This window comes from Salvelinus sp. IW2-2015, linkage group LG22 (assembly GCF_002910315.2).
Source record: "Salvelinus sp. IW2-2015 linkage group LG22, ASM291031v2, whole genome shotgun sequence".
Taxonomy (NCBI): Eukaryota; Metazoa; Chordata; class Actinopteri; order Salmoniformes; family Salmonidae; genus Salvelinus; species Salvelinus sp. IW2-2015.
Window position 1 is genome coordinate 30,247,452 of NC_036862.1, and position 14,333 is coordinate 30,261,784.

Below are 14,333 nucleotides of genomic sequence, written 5' to 3' on the forward strand. Positions count from 1 at the left end.
TGTCCTGTTGGAAGGTGAACCTTCTGCCGAGTCAGAGGTCCTGAGCACTCTGGAGCAGGTTTTCATCAAGGATCTCTCTGTACTTTGCTCTGTTCATCTTTCCCTCGATCCTTACTAGTCTCCCAGTCCCTGCCACCGAAAAACATCCCCACAACATGATGCTTCACCATAGGGATGGTGGCAGGCCGGATGCTTGGCATTCAACCCAAAGAGTTCAAACTTGGTTTCATCCGACCAGAGAATCTTATTTCCCATGATCTGAGAGTCCTTCCAGTGCCTTTTGGAAAACTCCAAGCAAGATGTCATGTGCCTTTTACTGAGGATTGGCTTCCGTCTGGCCACTCTACCATAATTGTTAAAATGTAACCTTTATTTAACTAGGCAAGTCAGTTAAGAACAAATTCTTATTTACAATGACTGCTTACCCCAGCCAAACCGGGACCGCTGCACTACTCGGAAGGACATAAAGGCCTGATTGGTGGAGTGCTGCAGAGTTGGTTGTCCTTCTCGAAGGTTCTCCCATTTCCAAAGAGGAACTCTGGAGCTCTGTCAGAGTGACCATTGGGTTCTTGACCACCTCCCTGAGGGGCACTTCTCCCCCGATTGCGCAGTTTGGCCGGGCTGCCAGCTTTAGGAAGAGTCTTGGTGATTCCAAACTTCTTCCATTTAAGATTGGTGCCTCGACAACAGATTGGTGCCTCGACACAATCCTGTCTCGGAGCTCTACGGACAATTCCTTCGACCTCATGGCTTGGTTTTTGCATTTGCTTTTTGCTTTGACATGCACTTATATAGACAGGTGTGTATATAAAATAAAAAATGCAACAACTTAAAATATTTTACTGAGTTACAATTCATATGAGGAAATCAGTCAATTGAAATACAGTTGAAGTCAGAAGTTTACATACACCTTAGCCAAATAAATTTAAACTCAGTTTTTCACAATTACTGACATTTAATCCTAGTAAAAATTCCCTGTTTTAGGTCAGTTAGGATCACCACTTCATTTTAAGAATGTGAAATGTCAGAATAATAGTAGAGAGAATGATTTATTTCAGCTTTTATTTCTTTCATCACATAACCAGTGGGTCAGAAGTTTACATACACTCAATTAGTATTTGGTAGCATTGCCTTTAAATTGATTAACTTGGGTCAAATCCTTTAAGGAGCCTTCCACAAGCTTCCCACAATAAATTGGGTGAATTTTGGCCCATTCCTCTTGACAGAGCTGGTGTAATTGAGTCAGGTTTGTAGGCCTCCTTGCTCACACACGCTTTTTCAGTTCTGCCCACAAAATTTCTATAGGATTGAGGTCAGCAGCAAAGCACCCCCACAACATGATGCTGCGATCCCCGTGCCTCACGTTTGGGATGGTGTTCTTCGGCTTGCAAGCATCCCCCTTTTTTCTCAAAACATAACGATGGTCATTAAGGCCAAACAGTTCTATTTTTGTTTCATCAGACCAGAGGACATTTCTCCAAAAAGTACAATCTTTGTCCCCATGTGCAGTTGCAAACCGTAGTCTGGCTTTTTTATGGCGGTTTTGGAGCCGTGGCTTCTTCCTTGCTGAGCGGCCTTTCAGGATATGTCGATATAGGACTCGTTTTACTGTGGATATAGACACTTTGTACCTGTTTCCTCCAGCATCTTCACAAGGTCCTTTGCTGTTGTTCTGGGATTGATTTGCACTTTTTGCACCATAGTACGTTCATCTCTAGGAGACAGAACGCATCTCCTTCCTGAGCAGTATAACGGCTGCGTGGTCCCATGGTGTTTATACTTGCGTACTATTGTTTGTACAGATGAACGTGGTACCTTCAGGCATTTGGAAATTGCTCCCAAGGATGAACCAGACTTGTGGAGGTCTACAATTTTTTTGTGAGGTCTTGGCTGATTTCTTTTGATTTTCCCATGATGTCAAGCAAAGAGGCACCAAGTTCGAAGGTAGGCCTTGAAATACATCGACAGGTACACCTCCAATTGACTCAAATGATGTCAATTAGCCTAACAGAAGCTTCTAAAACCATGACATAATTGTCTGGAATTTTCCAAGCTGTTTAAAGGCACAGTCAACTTAGTGTATGTAAACTTCTGATCCACTGGAATAGTGATACAGTGAATTATAAGTGAAATAGTCCTTCTGTAAACAATTGTTGGAAAAATGTATTGTGTCATGCACAAAGTAGATGCCCTAACCGACTTGCCAAAACTATAGTTTGTTAACAGAAATTTGTGGAGTGGGTGAAAAACAAGTTTTATTGACTCCAATAAGTGTATGTAAACTTCCAACTTCAACTGTAAATTCATTAGGCTATAATCTATGGATTTCACAGGAATACAGGTATGCATCTGTTGTTCACAGATACCTTTAAAAAAATGGGCCTCAGGATCTYGTCACTGTCATTCTGTGCATTCAAATTGCCATCGATAAAATGCAATTGCGTTTGTTGCCCATACCATAACCCCACCGCCACCATGGGGCACTCTGTTCACAACGTTGACATCAGCAAACCGCTCGCCCACACGACGCTATACATGTGGTCTGCGTTTGTCAAATCAAATTTTATTGGTCACATATACATATTCAGCAGATGTTATTGCAGGTTTAGTGAAATGTTTGTGTTCCTAGCTCCAACAGTGCAGTAATATCTAACAATKCACAACAATACACAAACCTAAAAGTAAAAGAATGGAATTAAGGAATATATAAATATTAGGACGAGCAATGTCGGAGTGGCATTGACTAAATACAGTCGGAGAGAATAGAATACAGTATATACATATGAGTAAAGCAGTACGTAAACATTATTAAAGTAACTAGTGTTCCATTATTAAAAAGTGGGCAGTGATTCCATGTCTATGTATATAGGGCAGCAGCCTCTAAGGTGCAGGGTTGAATAGAGGAGTGGTAGCTGGCTAGTGATGGCTATTTAACAGTCTGATAGCCTTGAGATAGAAGCTGTTTTTCAGTCTCTCGATCCCAGCTTTGATGCACCTGTACTTAACTCATCTTCTGGATGGTAGCGGGGTGAACAGGCCGTGGCTCGGGTGGTTGATGCCCTTGATMATCTTTTTGGACTTCCTGTGACATCGGGTGCTGTAGGTGTCCTGGAGGGCAGGCAGTGTGCCCCTGGTTACCGTACCACCCTTTGGAGAGCCCTGCGGTTGCGGGCGGTGCAGCTGTCATGCCAGGCGGTGGTACAGCCCGACAGGATGCTCTCAATTGTGCATCTGTAAAAGTTTGATGGTCTTAGGGGCCAAGCCAAATTTCTTCAGCCTCCTGAGGTTGAAGAGGCACTGTTGTGTCTTTTTCACCACACTGTCTGTGTGGGTGGACCATTTCAGATTGTCAGTGATGTGTACGCCGAGGAACTTGAAGCTTCCACCTTCTCCACTGCGGTCCKGTCAATGTGGATAGGGGCGTGCTCCCTCTGCTGTTTCCTGAAGTCCACGATCAGCTCCTTCCTTTTGTTGAYGCTGAGGGAGAGGTTATTTTCCTGGCACCACTCCGCCAGGGCGCTTACCTCCTCCCTGTAGGCTGTCTCGTCATTGTTGGTAATCAGGCCTACTACTGTTGTGTCGTCTGCAAACTTGATTGAGTTGGAGGCGTGCATGGCCACGCAGTCATGGGTGAACAGGGAGTACAGAAGGGGGCTGAGCATGCACCCTTGTGGGGCCCCTGTGTTGAGGATCAGCGAAATGGAGGTGTTGTTTACTACCTTCACAACCTGGGGGACGGCCCGTCAGGAAGTCCTGGACCCAGACGCACAGGGCGGGAATCAGACCCAGGGCCCCAAGCTTAATGATGAGCTTGAAGGGTACTATGGTGTTGAAGGCTGAGCTATAGTCAATGAACAGCATTCTGACGTAGGTATTAATCTTGTCCAGATGGGATAGGGTAAGGTAGAGGTGATAAGATCCTTAACTAGCCTCTCAAAGCACTTCATGATGACAGAAGTGAGTGCTACGGGGCAAAAGTAATTTAGTTCAGTTACCTTTGCTTTCTTGGGTACAGGAACAATGGTGGACATCTTGAAGCAAGTGGGGACAGCAGACTGGGATAGTGAGAAATTGAATATGTCCGTAAACAAACCAGCCAGCTGGTCTGTGTAGGCTCTGAGGACGCGGCTAGAGTTGCCATCTGGGCCGGCAGCCTTGCGAGGGTTAACACGCTTAGATGTCTTACCCACGGAGAACGAGACCCCACAGTCCTTGGGAGCAAGCCGCATCGGTGGCACTGTGTTATCCTCAAAGCGGGCGAAGGTGTTTMGTTTTTTGGGGAGCAAGATGTTGGTGTCCGCGACGTGGCTGGTTTTCCCTTTGTAATCCGTGAATGTCTGTAGACCCTGCAACATACGTCTTGTGTCTGAGCCGTTGAATTTTGACTCTACTTTGTCTCTGTACTTAGGTTTTTCCTGTTTGATTGCCTTACGGAGGGAATAACTACACTGTTTGTATTCGACCATATTCCCAGTCACCTTGCCATGGTTAAATGCGGTGGTTTGCGTTTTCAGTTTTGCCGGAATGCTGCCATCTATCCACGGTTTCTGGTTTGGGTAGGTTTTAATAGTCACCGTGGGAACAACATCCCCTATACACTTCCTGATGAACTCAGTCACCTTGTCCGCATAAGCGTCAAAGTAATTCTGAGGCTACCCAGTCCGCGTGATCAAAACAATCTTGAAGCATGGATTCCGAATGGACAGACCAGCTTTGAATAGACCTTAGCACGGGTACTTCCAGTTTGAGTTACTGCCTATAGGAGCAAAATGTAGTCGTGATCTGATTTGCCGAAGGGAGGGCAGGGGAAGGCCTTGTAGGCATCTCGAAAAAGGCAAGTAGCAGTGATCTAGTGTTTATCCTAAGCGAGTACTAGAGTCAATGTGTTGATAAAACTTCGGTAGCGTTTCGCCAGCTACAATAAATGCGGCCTCAGGATATGTGGTTTCCAGTTTGTATAAAGTCCAGTGTAGTTCCTTTAGGGCCGTCGTGGTATCGGCTTGAGGAGGAATACAGTGGGGCAAAAAAATATTTAGTCAGCCACCAATTGTGCAAGTTCTCCCACTTAAAAAGATGAGAGAGGCCTGTAATTTTCATCATAGGTACATTTCAACTATGACAGACAAAATGAGAAAAAGAAATCCAGAAAATCACATTGTAGGATTTCTAATGAATTTATTTGCAAATTATGGTGGAAAATAAGTATTTGGTCACCTACAAACAAGCAAGATTTCTGGCTCTCACAGACCTGTAACTTCTTCTTTAAGAAGGCTCCCTCTGTCCTCCACTCGTTACCTGTATTAATGGCACCTGTTTGAACTTGTTATCAGTATAAAAGACACCTGTCCACAACCTCAAACAGTCACACTCCAAACTCCACTATGGCCAAGACCAAAGAGCTGTCAAAGGACACCAGAAACAAAATTGTAGACCTGCACCAGGCTGGGAAGACTGAATCTGCAATAGGTAAGCAGCTTGTTTTGAAGAAATCAACTGTGGGAGCAATTATTAGGAAATGGAAGACATACAAGACCACTGATAATCTCCCTCGATCTGGGCTCCACGCAAGATCTCACCCCGTGGGGTCAAAATGATCACAAGAACGGTGAGCAAAAATCCCAGAACCACACGGGGGGACCTAGTGAATGACCTGCAGAGAGCTGGGACCAAAGTAACAAAGCCTACCATCAGTAACACACTACGCCGCCAGGACTTAAGACGTGTCCCCCTGCTTAAGCCAGTACATGTCCAGGCCCGTCTGAAGTTTGCTAGAGAGCATTTGGATGATCCAGAAGAAGATTGGAGAATGTCATATGGTCAGATGAAACCAAAATAGAACTTTTTGGTAAAAACTCAACTCGTCGTATTTGGAGGACAAAGAATGCTGAGTTGCTCACAAAGAACACCATACCTACTGTGAAGCATGGGGGTGGAAACATCATGCTTTGGGGCTGTTTTTCTGCAAAGGGCCAGGACGACTGATCCGTGTAAGGAAAGAATGAATGGGGCCATGTATCGTGAGATTTTGAGTGAAAACCTCCTTCATCAGCAAGGGCATTGAAGATGAAACGTGGCTAGGTCTTTCAGCATGACAATGATCCCAAACACACCGTCCGGGCAACGAAGGAGTGCTTCGTAAGAAGCATTTCAAGGTCCTGGAGTGGCCTAGCCAGTCTCCAGATCTAAACCCCATAGAAAATCTTTGGAGGGAGTTGAAAGTCCGTGTTGCCCAGCAACAGCCCCAAAACATCACTGCTCTACAGGAGATCTGCATGGAGGAATGGGCCAAAATACCAGCAACAGTGTGTGAAAACCTTGTGAAGACTTACAGAAAACGTTTGACCTCTGTCATTGCCAACAAAGGGTATATAACAAAGTATTGAGATAAACTTTTGTTATTGACCAAATACTTATTTTCCACCATAATTTGCAAATAAATTCATTAAAAATCCTACAATGTGATTTTCTGGTTTTTTTTTTCTCATTTTGTCTGTCATAGTTGAAGTGTACCTATGATGAAAATTACAGGCCTCTCTCATCTTTTTAAGTGGGAGAACTTGCACAATTGGTGGCTGACTAAATACTTTTTTGCCCCACTGTATACAAGGCTGTGACTATAACCGAAGAGAATTCTCTTGGAAGGTAATACGGATGACATTTGATTGTGAGGTATTCTAGGTCGGGTGAACAAATGGACTTGAGTTTCTGTACGTTATCACAATCACACCATGGTAGTTAATCATGAAGCATACACCCCCGCCTTTCTTCTTCCCGGAGAGTTCTTTATTCCTGTCTGCGCGATGAACTGAGAACCCAGCTGGCTGTACGGACGGGGACAGTATATCCTGAGAGAGCCATAATTCGTGAAACAGAGTATGTTACAGTCCCTGATGTCTCTCTTGAAGGAGATCCTCACCCTGAGCTGGTCTACTTTATTGTCCAGGGACTGAACATTAGCAAGTATATACTCAGAAGCGGTGGATGACTAGAAGTCCACTCCAAACACCTCTTCTCTGCCGTCGGCAACTTGGAGCAGCCTCTGGGATAAGTTTGATTGCCCTGTGGGTACGAACAAAGGACCAAATCGAGAAAGCCATATTTCTGGTCGTAATGCTGGTGAGTTACCGCCACTCTGATATCCAAAAGTTATTTCCGGCTGTATGCAATAACACAAAAAACCGTTCGGGCTAATAATGTAAGAAATAACACGCACACAAAAAAATTACTACAAAGTTGCTTAGGAGCTAGAAGCAGAGCTGACTGAGGGCTACTCTCTATAGCCACACCAGGTTCTTAAGCCTGAGGGCTACTCTCTATAGCCACACCAGGGTCTTAGGCCTGAGGGCTACTCTCTATAGCCACACCAGGGTCTTAGGCCTGAGGGCTACTCTCTATAGCCACACCAGGGTCTTAGGCCTGAGGGCTACTCTCAATAGCCACACCAAGGCCTTAGGCCTGAGGACACTCTCTATAGCCACACCAGGTTCTTAAGCCTGAGGGCTACTCTCTATAGCCACACCAGGGTCTTAGGCCTGAGGGCTACTCTCTATAGCCACACCAAGGCCTTAGGCCTGAGGACTACTCTCTATAGCCACACCAAGGCCTTAGGCCTGAGGGCTACTCTCTATAGCCACACCAGGGTCTTAGGCCTGAGGGCTACTCTCTATAGCACACCAGGGTCTTAGGCCTGAGGGCTACTCTCTATAGCCACACCAGGGTTTAGGCCTGAGGGCTACTCTCTATGCACACCAAGGCCTTAGGCCTGAGGACTACTCTCTATAGCCACACCAAGGCCTTAGCCTGAGGGCTACTCTCTATAGCCACACCAGGGTCTTAGGCCCGGAGGCTACTCTCTATAGCCCACACCAGGTTCTTAAGCCTGAGGGCTACTCTCTATAGCCACACCAGGGTCTTAGGCCTGGGGCTACTCTCTATAGCCACACCAGGGTCTTAGGCCTGAGGGTTAATCTATGAGCCATGCACCTCTTTGTCATTGTTCTCGCCCCTGAGCGAAAAGTTTAAAATATCTCTACTGGGTGCTGTTCACATCTCAACAGGGGGTCCAGATCCAGATGAACCTTTTTCTTTAGGAGTAGCCCGGCATCTCTCTACAGAGCACTTCAGTTTTATCATAGTTCAGACCAGGATAGGGCTTCAAACACCGGACATAATTACAGGCATTTAATTTATATTATTCAAAGCCGTGCCCCAGACTGAATTAATTTTCATTCTTTCTAAAAGTTGCTCCGCTGTTTCAAAGCAGACAAACTAAGCTCATCAAAACAAGATTCAGCAACTGAGACATAAACTGAACAAGTTCCACAGACATGTGACTAACAGAAATTGAATAATGTGTCCCTGAACAAAGGGGGGGGGGGTCAAAATCAAGAGTAACCAGCTGCATTAAGTACTGCAGTGCATCTCCTCCTCATGGACTGCACACAGATTTGCCAGTTATTGCTGTGAGATGTTACCCCACTCTTCCACCAAGGCACCTGCAAGTTCCGACATTTCTGGGGGAATGGCCCTAGACCTCACCCTCCGATCCAACAGGTCCCAGACGTGCTCAATGGGACTGAGATCCAGGCAGGTCCCAGATGTGCTCAATGGGATTGAGATCTATATGATAACATAATATATGTTATCACATATGATAACATAATATACACTGACATTCCTGTCTTGCAGGAAATCACGCACAGAACGAGCAGTATGGCTGGTGGCATTGTCATGCTGGAGGGTCATGTCAGGATGAGCCTGCAGGAAGGGTACACATGAGGGAGGAGGATGTCTTCCCTGTAACACACAGCGTTGAGATTGCCTGCAATGACAACAAGCTCAGTCCAATGATGCTGTGAACACACCGCCCCAGACCATGACGGACCCTCACTCCAAATCAATCCCGCTCCAGAGTACATGCCTCGGTGTAATGCTCATTCCTTCGATGATAAACGCAAATCCGACCATCACCCCTGGTGAGACAAAACTGCGACTCGTCAGTGAAAGCACTTTTTGCCAGTCCTGTCTAGTCCAGCGACGGTGGGTTTGTGCCCATCGGCGACGTTGTTGTCAGTGATGTCTGGTGAGGACCTGCCTTACAACAGGCCTACAAGTCCGTTTCTTTTTTTGCTTGAGTTTATTTGCTAGGAATAATAATTTCCTGAATATTGACTTTGGGAAATGCGTGGGCGGTCAGACGAGGCCTCTTTGTTTCATCTGAAACCAATAAAAGAACATCTAGCTTTATGCCCTCCAGTCCAACTCTCCTCCAGTCCAACAAAGTCTTTAAATAGGCCTAAACGTAATCTTTAAGGAAAGAAAAGTCGACAGTTTTATAACATACTGGCTATATAATTATTATTATGATGTGAAGTGAAAGAAACTGTCCTTTACAAGTTCCTGGGAGCCCCTGGGAGCACCAATAAGATGTCAGCTTCACTGCCATAATGACTGACTAGGCATCAGAGAGCGAGAGAGAGTGAGAGAAAAGGGGGGATTTAGACACGGCTCTCTTAGCCTGATGATCTTAGAGCCAACCTCTCCCTCAGCGACAGCGGGGATAATTGTTCCGAGGCCAGGGTCTCTGATGGTTATCTCCAGATTGGAGCGCCACAACGTGAGTGTCATGCTACAACACAAATGTYCAATGTCTGGGTGGTATTATGGGGCAACAGACAGAGAGGTAAAGGTATTACAGGCTTGATCTCAGACAGGGTCACCTTGATTTGATGTTGACAAGAACAGCCACAGACTGTGACCACACTACACAGCACTAGAATGAAATCACTAGGACTGAAGGGTGCATATGCTAAAGCTGGGGGCTACTGAAGTTAAACACCCGACTGGGCACCGCGACAGACAGTCTGACAGACGTTCTCCATCTTCAACTGTCAAACGGAGTTGACCAATTCTGTTAATCTGATAGACACATCTCTCCAAAATGACACATCGATTAAACCATGTCAATAATTTGTAAGGACTACCATGCAAAGAGAGGGGATAGGGGTGGATGAATTTAAATTCCATGGGACAGATGACTTATGTCAGCTAGCTAGTCCTGCTCAATTAGTCTCATTATGTTGTTCTAAGTGCAGACAAAGTGCTGCATTAGGGAATAGACAAGACTATCCCTATACCCTCCTGGCTAAACAACTATGTCCCAGTGAACTGTACCTTCTCCTGGACATCCTGCTTCTGCTTGAGGGCCTCCTCCAGCTGGGCTTGTAGGTCAGAGATCTGGGCTAGGTTCTGAGTTGACTACACACACACAACACACACACAGGTTAGCTACTGGTCTGTCTGACCGGTTTAACACTCATTTATCTCTACAGTGTACTGTATGATGTCTCCTTTATTAACACAGTACAACATGATATATTCTTCCCTATTTGGTCTGCACAGACAACAGATTGATCAACAACCATGAACAAACATGTTGATGGGGACAATGTCACAGGGACATCTTTTTAAACGCACGAGCAGGGAGGGGAGACATCAATACATCTCATTGTGAAATCACTTATCAGAGATGAGTGCTTTTTCTGCTACATGAAGCGCTCAGCATAGCGAGCCCAGGGGAACAGCTGTCTCACTTTAGACGGGATACATTCATTTGGATCTAGTGGAAGCTGATCACTCATATTTCCACCAGTGTCAGACAGACAGAGCTCACTTTTCATTTCCACTTGATAGCAATCTGCTCTACACATATACACTAAGCTGATTCCAAATACTACTTACACCATTGAAATAACGCAGAATTACCAGAATGTGACTGTGTGTGTGTGTGTTACCTGGGAGACAGCTGACTTGTGCTTCTTCATGAGCTCGTTCATATCCTCCTGGTCCTCCTCCATACGAGACTGCAGATCATTCTTCTCTCTCTGCAGCCTGCTCAACTGCTCCTCCAGCTGAGAGAGAGAGAGGGAGAGAGAGAGAGAGAGCCGGGGGGAAAGAGAGATTTATAGAATGTGTAAAATAGGATGCTGACTTCTGTAGCTGTACATTCAATATTGTGAAACGTATATTGATCCAACCAACTGACCATAGAATAATATTGTTTCAGGATATATCCACAATATACTCCATATGTTATAAACCATAAGAATGCTCAGCAGTACAGCTTAATATTGTACAATCTTACAGTGGAGGCATATTACCCCTCCCACAAAGACTGTTCCCAGTCACCTGGGGTGGCAGGTAGCCTAGTGGTTAGAGTGTTGGGCCAGTAACCGAAAGGTTGCTAGATCGAATCCCCGAGCTGACACTGYTCCTAGGCCGTCATTGTAAATAAGAAATTGTTCTGGTTAAATAAAAAAAATTATCAACTGAGCCAATTAGCAGCTAATGCTAGCAGGTTGCTCCTAACTGACTTCTGTGGGAATATCAGAGGTGTAATCCCATTTCTATAATTACTTCAACAATGCTGAGAGGGGCAGCAGGAAGATGAGAGGGGCTGGGGACAGTCAGGGGAAGTATTAATACATTATGAATAATGTGGATATCAGAAAAGGATAATGAATCCTTTAGTACATAGCTGAGAGATGACAGGACTTGCTGGCACAATGACATCCGTCTTGTTAACATGGAGGGAAAAACAGACCAGGGGAATGGATAATGGACCACATCTGATGAATTTCACCAAAATAGAACCAACAGAATTCCTTGGAAAGGAATTGCAAGATTTCATACTGGTATTAATACCCATTCAATGTTTATTTCCTATGTTAGACCAAATAAATACCCTCATTTCCCCAAAATATGTGCAAGTAAAGTATATATCAACCCCAACATTGATGTGTTTGTTCCTGTTGTACTTCCATGCCAGGAAAACATGAAATAAACCGTAGACAATCATTCCATCAAAAAGTACATTTAGACTGATGAAAATCAGTGTCTGTACCGCAACCTGCAAAACATCTATCCATCCATTCCTCCATCTATCTCTCCCAGTATCTGTTGTTCCTGACCTGCTGCTGTGTGAACTCAATTACCTTTCCCTCTCACTGCAGAGATAATATTCACCCAATGACTGCTGTATTAAACTGGAATGGATTTCAAGGTGATACGTCTTGTTCAAGTTAGAAATGTTGATGAAACATGCCATCATGGGCAGAAATCATTTCCCTGCACTCATAATGGCAGCCGCAGTGGTCCATCTCACAGGAAGAGAGAGGTGAGGACAGGGAAGGAAAGAAGGAGAGAGAGATTCCCTCCACTGGCTTCCAGTCAAAGCTCGCGTACACTACAAGACCATGGTGCTTGCCTACAGATCAGCAAGAGGAACTGCACCTCCCTACCTTCAGGCTATGCTCAAACCGTACACCCCAACCCGAGTATTCCGTTCTTTCACCTCTGGTCTCTTGGCTCTCGCTCAGCCCAGTCCAAGCTCTTCTCTGTCCTGGCACCCCAATGGTGGGACCAGCTTCCCCTTGAAACTATGACAGCGGAGTCCCTGCCCATCTTCCTAAAACATCTGAAACCCTACCTCTTCAAAAGAGTATATTAAATAATCCCACAGCACTCTTCCCCAACACCTTGCGTGCTCTGAATAAATGTCATTCAACCGCTGAAAAGGTGATGGTGAATGTAATAGGTTAGAGGTAGGAAGGAATGGTGAACTGTACTGACAGCCTGTTTGGCTTTGGAGATGTCGTCCATCTGCACATGCAAAGTCCCAAACACATCTCCAACCTCCATAGATTTACGGGCCTTCACTGCTGCCGTGCAAGTGAACTCTGACTCCTCCAGCTGAGAGAGAGGAGAGAGGGAGAGAGGGAGAGAGAGAGAGAGGGAGAGAGGGAGAGGGAGAGAGGGAGAGAGGGAGAGAGGGAGAGAGAGAGAGAGAGAGAGAGAGAGAGGGAGAGAGAGGGAGAGAGAGAGAGAGAGAGAGAGTAGAGATTTCATTTCCAATATCGAAATTCTATTCAATTCTTATTGTGATGTTTCTTGACTTTCCCAGTATCTCCGTGTGGTGTCAGTATCTCCGTGGTGTGTCAGTATCTCCGTGGTGTGTCAGTATCTCCGTGGTGGTGTCAGTATCCTCCGTGGCGTGTCAGTGTCTCGTGTGGCGTGGTCAGTGTCTCCGTGGCGTGTCAGTGTCTCCGTGGCGTGTTCATGTCTCCGTGGCGTGTCAGTATCATCCGTGGCGTGTCAGTAATCTCCGTGGCGTGTCAGTAAATCTCCGTGGCGTGTCAGTATCTCCGTGGTGTATCACTGGGCGAGGGTGCTAGGGGTAGTACCTACCTGGTTTTTGAGCTGGGCAATCTCTCTCTTGCTGGGGGCGTTGTTCTTCATGTGGTCCAGCATGATCTGGGCATCAGCCAGCAGGGCCTTGGTTCGCTTCAGATCCTTCCTCAGCCTCTTCTCTGACTCCACGTCTCTGGGGTTCACCTGGGGACAGCAGCAACACAACCAGATTAAGACCAGCTCAACACATTACACCACACACTAATCACAGTACCAACAAAAGCCTGCATAATCTGTAACTATCCAGTAGGAGGGTTGACAGCCACTGGACATATAACTAGTCTGGGTAAAGACTGTCCAARGTGAACTGGTAGTGAGGTGACAGTACCTGGTCCTGGGAAGACAGCAGCTTGGTCTCCAGTTCTCTCCTCTCACGCAGAACCTTCTGTTTGTCATCATACTCCTCCTCCAGCCTGACTTCTATCTGCTTCAGCTGAAAACACAGGAACACACTATACGTGACCCAGGRAATGTGRTCCAACTGAAAGAGACATGTTTACATAATAAGTCATCGTCTATGTTTGTGCTTTGGTGACGAAACCAGCTATTTGTGGCKAYTAWASTCACACATTGTCACAACTAATCATTTGCCTTTAGAGTCATGTAAAGTTTCCGGTGTGTGCTGTACCTTCTTACTGCAGGACTGTCTGATCTCCTCCACCTCCTCGTCTTTACTCTCAATCTCCTTGGAGTGTGTCTGGCGCAGTCTCTCTGTCTCCATCTCCAGACGCAGCTTAGCCTGCACAACACAAAGACAGAGTATGAGTGTCATCCTCAATGGAGTGTGTGTGTATGTATGTGTGCGCGCACGCACGTCTGCATGTGTATATACAAGCGTGTGTCTCTGTGTGTCTCTAACTCGATACCTGCTCCAGCATCTGTATAGTTCCGGCCTGTTCATCCAGCTCCTCTTCCTGGTCTTTGACCTTGGCCTCCAGGTCACGCATCGTCTTCTTCACCTTGGACAGCGACGCCTCATCCTTGGTCTCCTGGGACGACAGGTCCAGCAGCTCCGCCTCCAGCTGTTCTAACTTCACATTTTGCGCACACATCTCCAGGTCCTTGTCCTATAGGGAGAGAGGAGA

General features: G+C 45.9%; 1 protein-coding gene across 1 annotated transcript in view; it reads right to left on the minus strand.

Annotated features, from left to right (window-relative positions):
- Window positions 1–14,333, minus strand: part of LOC111949567 (unconventional myosin-XVIIIa-like) — a 179,324-nt gene that overhangs the window by 12,772 nt on the left and 152,219 nt on the right. The window contains exons 29-35 of the mRNA XM_023966852.2: window positions 14,115–14,315; window positions 13,877–13,987; window positions 13,577–13,681; window positions 13,246–13,392; window positions 12,631–12,750; window positions 10,794–10,910; window positions 10,174–10,257 (exon numbers count right to left, since the gene is read on the minus strand). Coding sequence (XP_023822620.1) covers window positions 10,174–10,257; window positions 10,794–10,910; window positions 12,631–12,750; window positions 13,246–13,392; window positions 13,577–13,681; window positions 13,877–13,987; window positions 14,115–14,315 — 885 coding nt within the window. The remainder of the gene's footprint in view (window positions 1–10,173; window positions 10,258–10,793; window positions 10,911–12,630; window positions 12,751–13,245; window positions 13,393–13,576; window positions 13,682–13,876; window positions 13,988–14,114; window positions 14,316–14,333) is intronic.